General features: G+C 51.9%; 3 protein-coding genes across 3 annotated transcripts; 2 read left to right on the plus strand and 1 right to left on the minus strand.

Annotated features, from left to right (window-relative positions):
• Window positions 1–113: 113 nt before the first annotated feature.
• CTAM01_05483 (chitinase) lies at window positions 114–4,060 on the plus strand (the record flags this gene model as incomplete). The annotated part of the gene is made up of 7 exons (XM_060521513.1): window positions 114–242; window positions 310–586; window positions 780–943; window positions 1,003–1,124; window positions 1,189–2,448; window positions 2,571–3,372; window positions 3,437–4,060. The coding sequence occupies 7 exons, from the start codon at window positions 114–116 to the stop codon at window positions 4,058–4,060; spliced, it is 3,378 nt and encodes a 1,125-aa protein (XP_060383727.1).
• A 369-nt stretch (window positions 4,061–4,429) lies between these two features.
• Window positions 4,430–5,982, minus strand: CTAM01_05484 (uncharacterized protein; the record flags this gene model as incomplete). Its single annotated transcript, XM_060521514.1, has 6 exons — window positions 4,430–4,871; window positions 4,931–5,403; window positions 5,466–5,533; window positions 5,587–5,623; window positions 5,707–5,726; window positions 5,796–5,982. The coding sequence occupies 6 exons, from the start codon at window positions 5,980–5,982 to the stop codon at window positions 4,430–4,432; spliced, it is 1,227 nt and encodes a 408-aa protein (XP_060383728.1).
• Window positions 5,983–10,829: 4,847 nt separating this feature from the next.
• Window positions 10,830–13,858, plus strand: CTAM01_05485 (uncharacterized protein; the record flags this gene model as incomplete). Its single annotated transcript, XM_060521515.1, has 2 exons — window positions 10,830–13,714; window positions 13,774–13,858. The coding sequence occupies 2 exons, from the start codon at window positions 10,830–10,832 to the stop codon at window positions 13,856–13,858; spliced, it is 2,970 nt and encodes a 989-aa protein (XP_060383729.1).
• Between the last annotated feature and the right edge of the window lie 1,642 nt (window positions 13,859–15,500).

Consider the following 15,500-nt stretch of genomic DNA (forward strand, 5'->3'; position numbering starts at 1 on the left):
TCTCCTTTTCCAGGGATTCCACGAAGAAACAAAAGAATGAGTTTATCTCGGGAACAGAAGGCACTTCAAGTCGAACTTACTTGCACTGAAAGTTCATGTACGCAATTGCAAAAATGAAGCTCCTCAAGCCCGCTGTGCTGCTGTTCTGTCTCCTATTCGCCGCGTCGGGAGCGATAGCTCAGCAGGACTACAGCTGTTCCCCCACCAGGCCGTGCAAACTTGGCTGCTGCGGTAAGAACAATGTGAGTGACTTTGAGTTCGCAGAATCCAAAATTCAGAGAAAGTTCCAATTGCTGATGAGAGAACTAGGTCTGTGGCCTTGGGCCTAGCTATTGCGCACCCGCGAACTGCACTTCCAGTTGCGGTGCCAAGAGCGAATGTGACCCAGGCTGGGGATCCGCCTGGAGCCAGAGAGCGAAGTGTCCCCTCGACGTATGCTGCTCCAAGTTTGGCTTTTGCGGAACTACCAAGGAGTTCTGCGGCGACAAGAAGGTCAAGGCGCCAAGTTGCCCCGGTGGCTCTTCTGCAGGCAAGCGAGTGATCGGCTACTATGAAGGGTGGTCAACAACAAAGGCCTGCAATGGATGTAAGTTCAAGTTACCATTTAGGGCAATCATCATTTGAAGCAAGTTTTTTCCCAAATGGATTGCCCTTAAGAGCAATTCGCTTCCAAGACGAATTGCCCTTTACGGTAATTACCTCTTACAGCAATCCTGTAATTGCCTTTTCAAGGAATTATTCCAAGATAAATAGGAGACAATTTACTAAAATTTCTCCAGTGAATCCTGAGGACTTACTCTACACTGCTTACACTCATCTCAACTACGCGTTCGCCTTCATTGACCCGACCTCGTATAAGATTGCGAATATGCAAGACTCAGACTCGAAGTTCATGCCTCGACTCACAGCACTGAAGAACTACAACCCTGGGATGGAAGTCTGGGTGAGATTTTAATTTTCACATCTGTGTAGAAGGACTTTTTGCTCATTTTTGCAAATTAGATTGCCATTGGGGGTTGGAGTATGAACGACCCTGATCAGCCGACCAAGCGCACGTTTTCTGAACTGGCCGCATCCAGGGCGAAGCAAGACGTCTTCTTCTCATCTCTTCTGTCTTTTATGGAGTGAGTCCCTATTTTATCAACATTCTATATAAATGAGATTTGACTAACAAGAGATCTCCGCTAGTAAATATGGCTTCGATGGTGTCGACATCGACTGGGAATATCCCGTTGCCGAGGAACGCTCTGGCACACCTGAAGACTACAAGAACTTGGTCACTTTTCTCAAGAATCTGCGTGCAGCACTGGGAACGAAGGGCCTCACTATCACGCTCCCAGCATCATACTGGTACCTTCAGCACTTCGATCTCAAGAACATCCAGCCATACCTGGACTGGTTCAACATGATGAGCTACGACTTACACGGCACTTGGGATGGCACGAACCCTTATCTGGGGCCGTACGTCAACAGCCACACAAACTTGACAGAAATCGACCGTGCCCTTGAGCTTCTATGGCGGAATGATGTCGACCCAAAGAAGGTCGTCATGGGTATGGGGTTCTACGGACGCAGTTTCACCCTCTCGAATCCAAGTTGCAAGACCTCCGGTTGTGGCTTCAGCGCCGGTGGCGTCCCAGGCAGATGTTCCGCGTCTGCTGGGACCTTGATGTTCTCTGAGATCCAAGAGATCATAGACAAGGGCGGAGCTCAAGTGACAACAGACAAGACAGCAGCCGTCAAGATTGTCACTTGGGGCGGTAATCAGTGGGTCTCTTACGACGATGAAGAGACGCTCAAGTTGAAGATGGACTACGCCAACGGCAAGTGTCTTGGAGGAGTCATGGTGTGGGCTGCATCAACAGATGACGCTAAGGGGACTGCCATCAAGGCTCTAGCGAAAGCTTCGGGCCGAACCGATTTGTCGAAATCTCTCTTTGCCAAAGCAGTCAGTAGCGACCCCAGCCAGTGTGTCTGGGGCGAATGCGGTGCATCGTGTCCATCTGGTCTCGTCCCGGTCGAGAGTTCAGGGAGCAACGCCAGTCCACTTGGCATCGAGTTAGGATGCAATCAGGGAAAGCGCAACTTCTGCTGTCCACCAAAGAACCCACCAACTTGTAAGTGGAAGGGAAGCCCCAAGTTCTGTGGTGCGCTCGCGAAGAACCGATGCAGTGGCAAGGAGATCGAAATTGCTGCAAGCACAGACGGATGCTGGACTGGACATAAGTCTTTGTGTTGCACCAAGACTGATTCGACAAGTACTCTCGACTCTTGCGAGTGGCTCGGTGCTGCTCCATTTTGCTCAGCTGGCGCGACTTTCGGTTCCATCCTTGGACTCGGCACAACACCTGTTGCTGGAGCATTCTCCTTCCTTTCGTACGGCTGTCCCAACAAGGACAAGCCGAAGGAGTTGACCACTGGGAAGCAAGGAGAGGGAGGTCAGCAGACGTGTGCCTACAACGGAGGCTTCAAGAGCTATTGCTGCAAAGATCCTGTCCCTTGGAAAGAATGCAAATGGCCAGTAATATTCCACTCAACGCTACCAGAAGTTTTGACTGACTGTCTTGTAGGCGATCCGGAAACACTGCTTGGGTTCAATGGAAGCAGATACTGTCCGGCCCCCTCGCCAACCTTTTTTTCGATTTTTCAACGGACTGCAAGACCGGCTGTGAGAGCGGAGAAGTGACCGTCGCAACTGATGGCTTTGGCTGTCGCTCTGGGACATACTCCTATTTCTGCTGTGGTAATCCGAATACGCCAGTCGAGCCCAAACTACCAGAGATCAGTCTTTGTCCCAGCCCAGCAAACTTGCCGGACTTGTCCACAGTCCCAGAAGGCGGTTCGAGCCCTAAGAATGTTTTCAAGGAAGGAGATGTCTTTGACAATAACTGCATACTACCGCCAACTAATAAGAGGCGACACATGATTCGAGCTGCTCGACCGCATCAGAAGGGATTCGACAGTAATGACACAAGCTCGGAGGAACCAGAGCATCCGGCACTCGCTGGCATCGACACATCGTATCTCTTTGGGAGGTCGTTGGAGAAACGTGGTGCCAGAGACGTTGCTATGAAATTGTGTGCACCCGGCAAGCAGAGCAGCAGCATCTACACTCAGAACTACCCCGGTGCGACTAGCATCATTCGCACTACTGGGAAGGCTTTCACAGTGGCTAAGCAGGGTGTTTGCGCCGCTGTTGGAATCACAGCTCTGACTAACCTTGATCCGAATACCAACTGGGTCACGGAGCATGTGTTTGAGAAGCAAGAGTTTCGTGACGCAGTTGAGTGGATGATGGATGGTAATACGCCGAAGGGGGTTGCTCTCACAGCCGGTAAAGCTCCCTTTACGGGAGTTTTCGACCTCAATGGCGTAAGTCAACCTTCCGTTGCTTTTGAAATAATTTTGATTTTTCAACTAACAATAAATTCTGTAGTTGTTCCAGGATACCTGGCCTTCGAAGACATACACCACTCTTAAAGTTGTCCAAGATTGGGCGGGCAACATCAATGACGCTTTCACAGGTCTTCTTGGTCGAACGTCTGACGCAGGTCTCAATAACGCAAACATCGTCAATCTCCAAGTCTGCGACGCCGATTTCAATCGCTACAAAGAGTTCATCGTTGCTGGGAGCGACTTCATGAGCCAGGCGACGTGGAAGAACTACAGCCCCACAGGTCGCATCGCCATCTTGTCTGATGTGATTGACACCTTCGCGTATCGAAGTGAATCAAGCGTCATCACCTCATACCAAAAGACATATGCTTCACTGGCCACCCTCTGGGGCGACTTTGGTCGATATGCTGTCAGCAAAGGCGTCAACTACGATTTTGCATCAGCTTGGAAGCAGATTGTCCCCGCCAATCTCGAGAGCCAGGTCTCATCTGCTCGAACGTTGTTCGAGAGCTATGTCAAGAGCGAGCTAACATTCTGGAAATCGACTGCTGCCGCGACAACTTACTCGCCAGTGGTTGTCAAGGAGATGACTGATAAGCTTACGGATTGGCAGGGGAAGGTGACTACACTAATTGCGCTTCCGATTAGCAAGATGACAGTTTGATTCTGTTGAGGATTCTTTGTAACTTTTAGTTCTCTTTATATTGTATAGACACACTGACTCGCTATCCCTTCCTCCTACTTCATGAGAGGTGGTGGTCTGAAGAACAGCTCTCTGTCCCATCAACTGCTCGATGGGTTCAGTCCAATTATCTTCAGCTCTGTTCCGATTCCGATTAGTTCCGAAGATGTCCATCAGGGCTTACAAAGTTCAATGGACTAGATCAATACGTAATTTGATCTAATACCTCTGAAGAGTGCATCCATGTATGATTCGGTCCTGCTCAAGTACTCTACCAAACAGAGGGTAAAGATGTACACCAAGTGATGTTCTGATACGCTAATAAGCTCCTAATGCCGAAACACGTAGGCCTTAGCCCAATTCTGTTATTGTCTCCATGAAGCCCACGGAGCCCTTTCGAGCCCAATCAGGAGATCCTGGTTCTGAGAAAGGCGACGCTGTGACTTTGGAGTACCATTCGTCCGACCAGATGCCTCTTTCCACATCGTCTGGTCTGATAGAGGTTACTCGGCTCATCCTTTCTATAGGAAAGATCGAATCCCTATGTTCATGCACCATGCTCTCTGTATTAACAGTGCTTACCAGCACAGGCCCGGTTACCCCGGTGGTATCGACTGCCGTTAAGTTTTGCGTTTGTAGCTTACTGCCCATGAGAAATTTGAGTTCAAAGTACTTTTTGCTGCTCTGGCCGGTGTTGCAACTTGATTGTTGCGAACCACTGAATCCGCGCATGAACAAGATATTGATTGCCGGAAGACAGGCGCAGATCATGCCGATGCTCACTTCCGCAGTCCTAGGGAAGACTCAGCGTCAGCGTCTAGCCTAACCCAGCAGTAAAGTATGAGGACTCACCCAAGTAAGTTAAAACGAATAAAGTCGACCGGCTCATCATCCGACTTTTGTAGTTGAATTACTAAAATCATCCGAATAATGCTTGCTGCTGTGGCGACGCCCCCTGCGCTGAGCATGAGAATCACCTTAAGCCGCTTTGTCCATGACATTCGCAGGCTCAAAGCCACGGGTATTGGGAGACATAGAACGGCAGTATCCGTGATGGCACTAACGGCAGTGTCGGCAACGAAGATGGCTCGCTGATTGAAGCAAGTGGCGTCGAGAGTTGAGTCCCAATAACCCGCGATTGGGTGGCAAATAAACATCTTGAGAAAAAGGACCGGCACATAGTATCCAGTCATGAATACAATGACGGCATATGTACCAATAATAGTCTTCTTGTTCAGTCTGAAGACTCTGATTACGATGAGTAGCAAGGCGAGTTTTGTGAAATACGAGTTAGGGCCGTAGACGAGTGTGTCCGCATACAAGCCCTGTGGTGGTATTAGCACTTGAGTTACATGATGTCTGCATGAGGAGGTTGAAGAGTAGTTACCTTCAAGAAACCAACGAAATTGTCCTTAGATATCTCATAAATGTGAAAGCCACCTCCATAACGATGCACTGAGATGGGATCAGTCGCCATGTAAGTGCCTACATATCACATTATTACTTACTCACGAGTGCCGTCGAGCTGTACCCGACTGATAATATCTATTCACCTATCAGCTCACGCTTGGACGTTATTGAGGTAACAGATTTGGCGACTTATTTGAGAGACTATTTGAGAGACTTACCCAGGCGATAACTGCCATCCCTGCAATTGTCAGCTTACAAGCTTCACAGCATAGAGACCCGAGACGAGATCCCAGTGACAGAGGCCTACAATCATCTAAGTAGAACGGCGGCGCGATGAGGGTTTTCGCATAGATGCGCAGCATCATGAAGATACTGACAGACACAATGGAAAGAATCTGCGACACCAGATTGATGGTATGCAATACGTCCTGCGGATGCTGAAAGTCGGGCACTACGCCTTCCGGCGGGGGGGCCGCCCCCTCCTTGTCAGACATCTCGCATCGGCGACCGGACAATGTGGGTAAACCGGCGGGATAGGTCGGCGGGGTCGGGTCGATGCGGGGCGAGACATAGTCGTCCCGTAGATGATCACTTTGTTATTCGGAAGGGCGCTGCCAACATTGCCTCCGACTCGACGTAAAGAAAATCCGATAGTGCAATCAAGTTTCGTTGTCTGGAGAAACGGGTCTCCGCGGAGATGTCACTTGAGGGAAGCGTCTCGTATATAATTGCCACATAACGTTTGTGCTTGTGATAGCGTCCCCCGGAAGAAACTATAGTCGAGCCCAGACTTTTGGGAGTAACCAGCCTTGACCATGTCCTGATTCTTAAACTCTGATAGCTACACCAAAACGTCAATCATTGATTGGCTCATGGAACAATCGGCAGCTATGACGCCCGCACTCCGGAGAGGTTTATGCATAGAAGAAGTGTGTTTTCGATGGACGGGAAAAGCTTCCTCTCAGCCGATCATCAAGCTTCCTCGGTAGTTCCAATCTTAAAGAGCTGCTAACAGATTGAAAAGCTATCTGAGCCTCATCAGTGGAGAAATAAAACGGCAAAAATGTTACTTTGAGCCGTGCCCTCTGCGAAGTGGCACGTTTTTGAGGCGTCTTCGATACACTAGCCCATCACATAGATCAGTAATACCTAACTTCGATGGATCAGAGGGGAATGGTATCCTCCCCTCCAATCGATCTGATCTTAGGATTTTTCGTTTGGAGTTGACTCGTGAAAAGAAACGTTGCGCCACGTCTCCTTCCTGGCAGGATGGGAGCATATCCAGATCATGCAACGAAGTCGCTGCTACCAGCCTTTTCAGGTACTTACAGTGAATACCACGCGACCCGATAGGGTGTGATGTCTCGAGACTGACTCAAAGACTTTTGAACGCTCTGCTATCGAGCGGGCAGGATACGCCAGGACCAGGGTTCGCGGGGTAGCTGGGCACCAAAGCAGGCAGTAGTCTTTCACCCAGCAATCCCAGCTTCGCTTTGCGACACGTGGGTGAATTGGGCGGTCAGACGCAACGGTCTCTCGATACTCAACATTCGTCTCGCATCCTGAAGTGGCAATTGGAGCCCGTGGTCTCAGGACACCTGCAACCTTCAATCAAGGCCAACCATGTCAGGATCCATGCCGAAACCGAGCGGACGTTTCTCGACATGGGCAGTCGCTTCCAGAAATATGAGAAAACTTCAATCCTTAAAAGACCCTTGAACTTTTGGCTCGTATAATCACAGAATATGGAGGCTCATAGAAAGTGGTCAATTATCAGTATCGGAACAGGAAGGACCCCGCAGCCTGCAACTCGTCTCGGTGATGATACGAAACTTGATAGCTGAAGCCTCCTAAAGCTTAACACATTCTCAATGACTGCATCCTCTCCTAACACCAACTCGAATGGTTGTCATCATATGAACTGGTAACCGTCCTCGGGTTCGTCAAACTATTCTGGCTAGCGGAGAAACGAACTCTTCCATGCCCCGGAAAGGAATTAACTCGTGCGCATGACCTGAAGATATACTTTTGTCTCTGGCCTGACTTTTGTGACAAGAAGACTTTAATGGGCGAGAAATACCCCGGATGAACACCGAGTCAACCCGATTTCGCGCCTGCACACTGCTGCTTTGTCCGTCGCTGTCGACCCTTCCTCCCAAGGCAAGAACAAGTGTAACAGTGCGACTTGAGTCTGTTTGTTTCTGTTTCTTCCACTTATACTACGCAGTAATCGGTGCAATGGAGAGGGGTGACACAGACGGTAGCACGGTAGTTTGGCAGCTCCAGACTTCCGTCCAAAAAAGTTGATTTCAACTCGACCCCGCAAGCGGCGGGGAAAGGGATGTGCTGTATTAAGTGGGCTATCATTAAGCGGCTATGGAGCATCAACGTCTATTGGATGTCGATGTGGCCACTTGTCAGTTGCTGTGAGTGACTTTTGGCTTTATTCTCCTTTGGTCTCGATGATTTTGCCTTGCCGATGCTGTAGCTATATCTCGTAAGTGTCGACATGCCTTTGACGCCGTAAGCCTTAACCGAAGTGCTTGTGCCCACTCAGCAGACTCAAATGTTGCTCTTGAGATAATTGTCATTGGAGATCATGCGTGGCCATGTCGATTATGTGCATGCTGAACAAATTATGAGTAACTTGTTGCTATATTTGATTTTTTTTGCTGCTCTAAACAGAAGGGTAGTTCCTTGTGGCGTAATACTTGTAGCCGCACAGGGTCTGTGTTGAGCGTTGACTTATAGACTAAACAATCAGAATACCTATGAATATCGTTATGCTGTGTATGTAGTCTGAAAGACGCAAGGGGTAAGTAAATCTATGTGGGTACGTCACCGAACATATGCATGCTACCTGCGGGTTGTCACACCAGCAACCATCGCAAAACAGCCTCACTTGAGGAACGGTGACCAAGGGTACGGGGACGATGGAGACCTCTCGACCGCCTCGCCACGCCAGTCGCAGTAAAGCGCCCTTTGCAGTCTCAGGTGAGGGGGTATCTGCAGTATGTTGCTTTATGTACCTTCAATTGATTGCAGTGAAGCTCAACACCGGGGCTACTGCAACTACTATTATGTCTTCATTTCCCAGCTGCAGTAGCCTCTTTCCCTTTCCAGATCGTGTTGGGAGAGACTGTCACCTCGTCGGTCTGGCAACAAGCTGGAGGAAGTGAGTTGAGTTCTAGGTTCAGACAGGCCACTTGAACTTCGGATACGTAGCTGGCATCATTCTATGTCTATTCCGTGAGGAGAAGGAGTCGTCGACTGACCCAGGGGATTGGGAAATGGGTTCCCCGTTATTGTCCAGGGTATGTGGAGTATGCGCGAACAGCGACGGACGCGTCTCCACCTAGAATCCGGAGGTTCCATCTGTATTCCCCAAGGGTTCCAGAATCCAGACTTCCTATGGGTATCGCCTGACGAGGTCCGCGTTACATGTTGCACGAGACACGTCGCCACTTGGATCAGCCGTCGGCCAATGGAGACTGATGAGGGGCTCGTGGATATTCCAGCCCCCGAATGTCGAGAGCGGGACGAGTTTATCGCCGCCCACTTTGAGTGCTCCATCTGATAAGCCAGACATCAGGATCCGATCACGTTGTTCAAGCTGTTGCCACCATATAAGCCACGCACCCGGGCGAAGACGTCCCGCCTGATATCAGCCATATTTTTTTACTTTCCCAACCTCCATGATGCCTCATACTCGTGGAGGCTGAACAAATGAGCAGGCCTCTGTTGAGCCTACCTACAATGAAGTAGGAGGCCGGCAACAAGCCGGCCAGGGTCCGGACTCGACGACATGGCTCGGCCCGCAAAGCGGACGAATCAAACAACACCACGTCCAAGTCATGGTCCCCTGTCGGCTCCGGGAACGTGCAGTCTTCTAGTGGCCCATCCCACGTTTATTGCGTCCCAACTGTCTCGGCCTAGCCCAAGTAAAGCAAAGTGAACGATGCCCAACCCACAACACCATGCGCACAAACGGGAAGAGAAAGAGAAAATAGACGGCCGCCAGTCGAATTCATTTCCGCCTGTTTGCCCTGCTCAAATCGACTGGCTGTGAAGCCCATGTCTTTTCCCCAAAATTCCTGACTCATCCCAGCCTGCAAAAGACTCTCTGATTCGTTTTTTTCTGCCTTTGGTGGCCCGTTCGGCCCCGGCAAAATAGGGCTTGAAGCCTGTTTGGCCCTCGACAGAGCAAGCTAAAGCATGAGAATGGACATCAGAACGGACAACCGCCGTCAAGTCGTTGGCGGGTCTTTTTCCAATAGTGAGGGGGTGGAGGTACGAACATGCCGCCAAACACAGCAGAGATCCAACGGAAGCAGTTGGCCTCAAAGCTTGACCGCAGTATCGAGAAAGATTCAAATCCGCCCAGCAACGGGAGACTTACACATGTTCATCGCCACTTAGGGATATTGCAAAGTTGTATTCTTAGACTCAGTCCTGTTCAGAACCCGAACCCATTCGCCCAAGCTGATGGATGGTGGCACCCCCAGTCTCCCGCTTTTTAGTCCCCGGCAGGCGGGAAGCGTCGATGGAGTCTAGACAGGGGGGTTCGAGAAACCATGGGGGTGTACGCCGTAGACCGTGAACACGGCCGATAGACTAGGAAAAGCAGGGTTTGCTCCTCCTGACAGTGGCATGGCCCAATCACCCAAGCCCCCTCTGCCCGAAGGGCGACGGAGTGACGACGTTTCGTTTGCAATATTCGACGCTACTTTGTGTCCCGGATGTAAGCTGGGCATCCCGCCAAACGGTTCCGTGGAGGGCCAGTTGGGAGTCCCGCTCTGGTGCCACGCCTCATCCCTGACGCTGGCTCATCTGGCTCGACTATCCCGTGTCCCGTCGCTCGCGGACGAGAAGTCGAGAGACCCCCCGAACTTGTTTTTTTGACGTATGTGCCCTATTGGACGGGGGTAGGCGCGCTGGTGGGAGGCCACGGATGAAGGCGGGCAGTGTCGAATATCATTTTCTGCCGGTTGGGCTCCTGTACGTAGATCACCCTCCGCCTCCCTTTTTCCCCCTTCTTCCATCCCACAACACTATACTCTGGATATTCTGAACAAAACCAACTTGCCTCCACATCCAGACTTCGTCTTCCGATCTCATCATTCTTTGATTGTAGATCCGAGCAGACCCGATATGCAACTTTACCCCTCATCAACTTACCAATACACTTTCAATGTCACTCGCAGAGTCCACCACCCCCAGATCAGACGTCCAGCTTGGCACATAACTTGAGAAATCCCAAAAAAAGAATAACATTATCATTTACCAGAGCTACTTGGCTCTTGAGCGAATCTCCATTTCACACATCTTCATCACCGTCCTCATGGCTCCTACCCGTGATCCGGTGCCCGCAAAGGGCCGCGGTCGGTTCGCCAGACTCAGGCGGCCCTCAGTCTCCATCCCAGACAACACTCCTCTTGAGAGACTTGATCTCTCCAACGCCAACGTCTCCGAGATCTCACTTGCCCCCATGGATCGTTCGGTAAACGACAGCGGATCCGACTTGAGCGTCAGCTCAGCCGGAGACTGGAGGAACAAGCACGGCGCCGCAAAGCCTCCCTTGAAGTTCAAACCCCCCATGCTTCGCACCCGCCCTTCCCGACCAGAGCTCAGCCGCCCGTGGAGGCGGTCTACTGAGAACCTTTACACCACAGCCGATGAAACCAATGACTCGGATGTTGAGTCCAAGTACAGCTTCGTGTCTGGCTCATCCCTCACCACCGCGACGAGCGTGGACGACTCTGACTCTCATTCCTCCAAGTCCGACTCATACACCCAGGCCATTCGAACTCGGCCATTCACCACTGAAAAGCAGGTCGTCAGGACCAGCACCATTCCTCCTGCGCCAGCCAAGCCCGCCAACCTCAAGGGCACCCGCGTCGACGTCGTCGCGCCCAAAAGACAGACTATCCACATCGAGGTGGCCCCTGTAGCTCCTGCCCCTCCCGTTGTCCAACACATTACCTCACATGACCTCATTGAGCGCGAGAAGGTACAAGATGAGCTCAACAAGCAGATCGCGCGCATGAGAGAAGAGGCTATGAGTCTTGTGACCCGGCAGACCGACACGGACAGAAGACTCGGACATGCTCTCGACCAAATTTCGGTACTCTCAGCCGCCAAGGAGAAGACCGAGAAGCAACACCGTGAAGAAAAGACCCTCAAGGACCAGATTAGTCGCGACTATGATGACCAGAGCCGCCTCCTCGATGACGTGAGAAGCGCCCTTGGTGAGCATGAGAAGAGGCTCGATGATGTTGAGCGTGAACGAGATCAGCTCAAGGGCATCAAGGAGCAACTCGAAGTTAACGCCGTCAAGCTCGAGAAGGAAATTGAGCAAGAGAGGGAAGCCAAGACAGAAATTACCACCAAGAATGCAGTACTTGAGAAGGATCTCGTTGACCAGCAAAAGCTTCTTGCCGAGCAGGAGAAGCTCACCAAGAAATTTGAGGCCCAATGCCACGACCTTGAGAGGAGCGTCGGCGATGCTCACTTTGTCACCAAGGAGACTGAGAAATCCCTCATCAACAGGATTGCCGCTCTCGAGATGATTAAGAACACCATGGAGATCCGTGCCACCGGACTTGAGACGGAACTCATCCGCAAGGGCACTGAGATTGGCGACATCACCGCCGAGCGTGACCTTCTCCGTATGGAGGTCGACAAGTACAAGCCCCAAGTCGATGAACTCAACCGGGAGAACGGCGCCCTGATAGAGGCCAAAAAGGGTCTGGAGGCACGGATCGACGACCTCGATCAACAGAAGAAGGGTCTCGAGGCAAACATCGAGAAGCTCGAGGCAGAGAAGAAGGACGCCCAAGCCAGCTTCGATGCCCTTGAGGCCGAGAAGAAGGGCCTCGAAGCCGACATGGAGAAGCTTAACACCGAAAACAACGACATTCAGACCCGCTTTGGCGCACTTGAAGTCGAGAAGCAAGAGGTTGAGGTCCGCCTTACCCAGCTCGAGACCACCAACACCGACATCCAGATCCGTTTTGAGAGTCTCGAGGCCACCAAGGGCGAGCTTGAGCTCAGCAAGGGTGAGCTCGAGACCCAGGTGAAGGACCTCGCGGGCTTCAAGACCAAGTACGACAAGCTCAGAACCCGCATCGAAGGGCTCAAGGGCAAGAACACGACACTCCAAGGACAGGTCGGCGAGCTTCTCAAGGACCAAGACGACAAGATGTCTCAGATCTCTAGTCTCGCAGAGGAACGTGACATACTCCGCTCGGAGAATGAGTCGCTCAAGGACGAGAATGAGTCCGTCACTAGCGAGCTCCGACGTGCCGAGTCACTCATGGGATCTATCGCCGGCTCTCTCCCTGGTTCACTTGCACCTTCAGTTATCGGCTCCGCCGCCCCGTCCGTCATCGGCTCGGCAGATGACAGCGATACAGACACTGTTAAGGGTGAGGATGATGAGGCTCCGCCCCCTCCCGAAGAGGCTCCTCCAGCTCCCCCGGCGCCCGAGGAAGCACCCCCCGCACCCCCAGTGGAGGAGCCTCCTGCGGTCCCCGTCATCGAAGTCATCGAAGAGGCTGAGGTTGTCGAAGATGCCCCGACGCCGGTACCTGAGGAAGTCAAAGACGACACCGCCAGCGTCACCTCGGCGGCACCCTCTGAGCTTTCCAAGGCCGCTCCGGAGCCCGAACCCGAAGTAGTGGAGCCTGAGCCTGCCCCAGCTCCCGAGCCGGAGGCAGCGCCCGTCGGAGCCGATGCCGTCTCCGAGAAGGCCGAGTCCGTATCCGCCGAGTCTATCACGCCCTCCGAGCCGGCAGTCATGGAGGAGCTCCGCAATCGCATCGCTGAGCTAACGGACCGCAACGATCAGCTGCAGTCCGAGACCGTCAAGCTCGGCTCCCTTACCGCTGAGCGTGACGACCTCGTCACTCGCGTCGCGAGATTGGAGACGGAAGCCGTCATGGCGCCTGCGCTCCGCCAGGAGAATGCGACCTTGACGTCGCAGCTGTCTCTCGTCAATACCCAGCTAGACGGCATGCGCGCTTCCTACGACGCCTCGGTCGCTGAGGTCAACAGCCTCAAGGACCAGATCGGTCAGCTACGGGGACGTCTGTCTACGCCTTCGGTGCAATCTCGCTCTCGAGAGTCGTCCCATGCGAGGGCACCGTCGACGAAGACGAAGAAGAATGATGATAAGAAGAAGGAGCAGTTGGTGGTTGTGCGCAACCCCAACGAGCGAGGTGGAATGTAAGTCTAATCCATCACCTATCAATGTTCTCAAACACTATGCTGACTTTCACGTTCAGTCAAATCATACGAAGATGCGATCTACGGGGTATGAAGAGGTCGTCGTCTCAGCACTCTCACTCCGAGGGCGACAAGAGCGACTAAATCCTTACGACTTATTTTTGAGATTGTGGAAATGGGAATAGCGAGGGAATGACGAGTGATTAGCGTGGCGAAGGACAGACTGACGGACGGATAGCAAGAGTATAGCGTTTCCTTTGTGTTTACTTTCTTCTCCTTTTCTGTGTTGGGGCAACATAGCATGCGATGGATCGGTTCGTCGCTTGGGTCTTTCATTGATACTCTTACTCTTTCTCCTTTGTCACTGTGGAATTTGGAATGGGCATGGATACGGAACGGACTAGACATGTAACGGATCGCATGGGCGGATTCTGGAAGACGGTGTGCCCTCAAGGGCGCGAAACAGCATGCATCTTGTAGACTTCTTGTGTCGTATAGCTAGTTACTTGGTCTTGTATTTAGATAGCGCCAGCGTAGGTTATCAGGTAATCATTATTGCCATCCATTGGATCCCCCTGACGCCGTGCTCGTGCCGTAGTTGTAGTTCCCAGCCCCCCGACCTGTCAGATTGCCACGGCCCATCACGTCCTCGGGGGCGCCATCGACTAGCTCAAAAACGTGGCTCCTCCGGAGATATTAGAGCAACAACTAATTCTTAGTCAATATGAACCGACTTGTTGGTTCTGGCAGCGCGAGCCTTTGCCTCCGTCACCGCGCTTAGTCGACCCAGGCCATGTCCGCCAAGAGAGACGTCAACCGATTGGCCGACGCCATACCTCGTGGAGATTCAGCTCCAATAGTTCACGATAAGCGTCTTTGGTGTTCTGACAAGTTTACCACATTCTCGGCTCGGCGAAAAATCTCCTCTCCTACTTTCTCGGTACGATGACAGACAGGATGCCCATTATTGAGACTTATCAGATGGACTGCCAAATTTTCATCCCTGTATGTTTCTCTCTTTTCCCCGCGGGATCCAGAATGTTAAGCTTTTATTACTGTCTTACCTATCCAGCCCACCTCCTTGTGCACCTTGTGGGTAACTTTGAGGGGGGCACCCTACTTTAGGTAATAAGATGAACGCCATGCAGTTTGCTCCGTCAATACTCGTTGATTCTTCTAGAGCTCTTGTGAGGTCATAACCTCCTCATCTTTTCCGTCGAACTCAAGGCCTCTCAAGGTAGATCAATGACGCAGCGTCGATGAAAGCTCTCCTCGGCAGCAATCTGTGTTACCTACTCCCACCTCAACCGAGACGCAAGAGGTAAAGGATTCCAGGGAAAGCCATGGATTCCCGCCGTGTCGCTCAACACCAAAATAGGCGGATGCTCTCGGCGCCACCATGAAGCTGCTGAATCCGGCTTGAGCCCGGTCAGGCACACCTCTCAACAAGCTGCGGTCTAGTCTAGACGCCACAGGAACCTAGGAGCTGGAGAAGACGAATTGGAGGCTCCGATTGGCCTCGTGTGTCTCAGGGACGGATGTGGGAACGTGCGTGGCTGCAAACGCTGAACCGCAACATTCCAGAGCTCCTCATCCAGCCCGGAAACTGGATACTCACGGGAACATCTCACTCAACCCTAGACAAAGGTGTTCAGTCCCGAGCTAGGAATAGACCGGGTGTAACCCCCCGCAGATGTTTATTTCGGTGACCTAAAGGTGGGTAGTCCGTGGTGTATATGAGAAGCTGGCGTTTCCACATTTTCGAATCCCGGTTCTCCTCTCCCTC

Source organism: Colletotrichum tamarilloi (assembly GCF_030869305.1).
Source record: "Colletotrichum tamarilloi strain Tom-12 chromosome Unknown Scaffold_14.1, whole genome shotgun sequence".
NCBI lineage: Eukaryota > Fungi > Ascomycota > Sordariomycetes > Glomerellales > Glomerellaceae > Colletotrichum > Colletotrichum tamarilloi.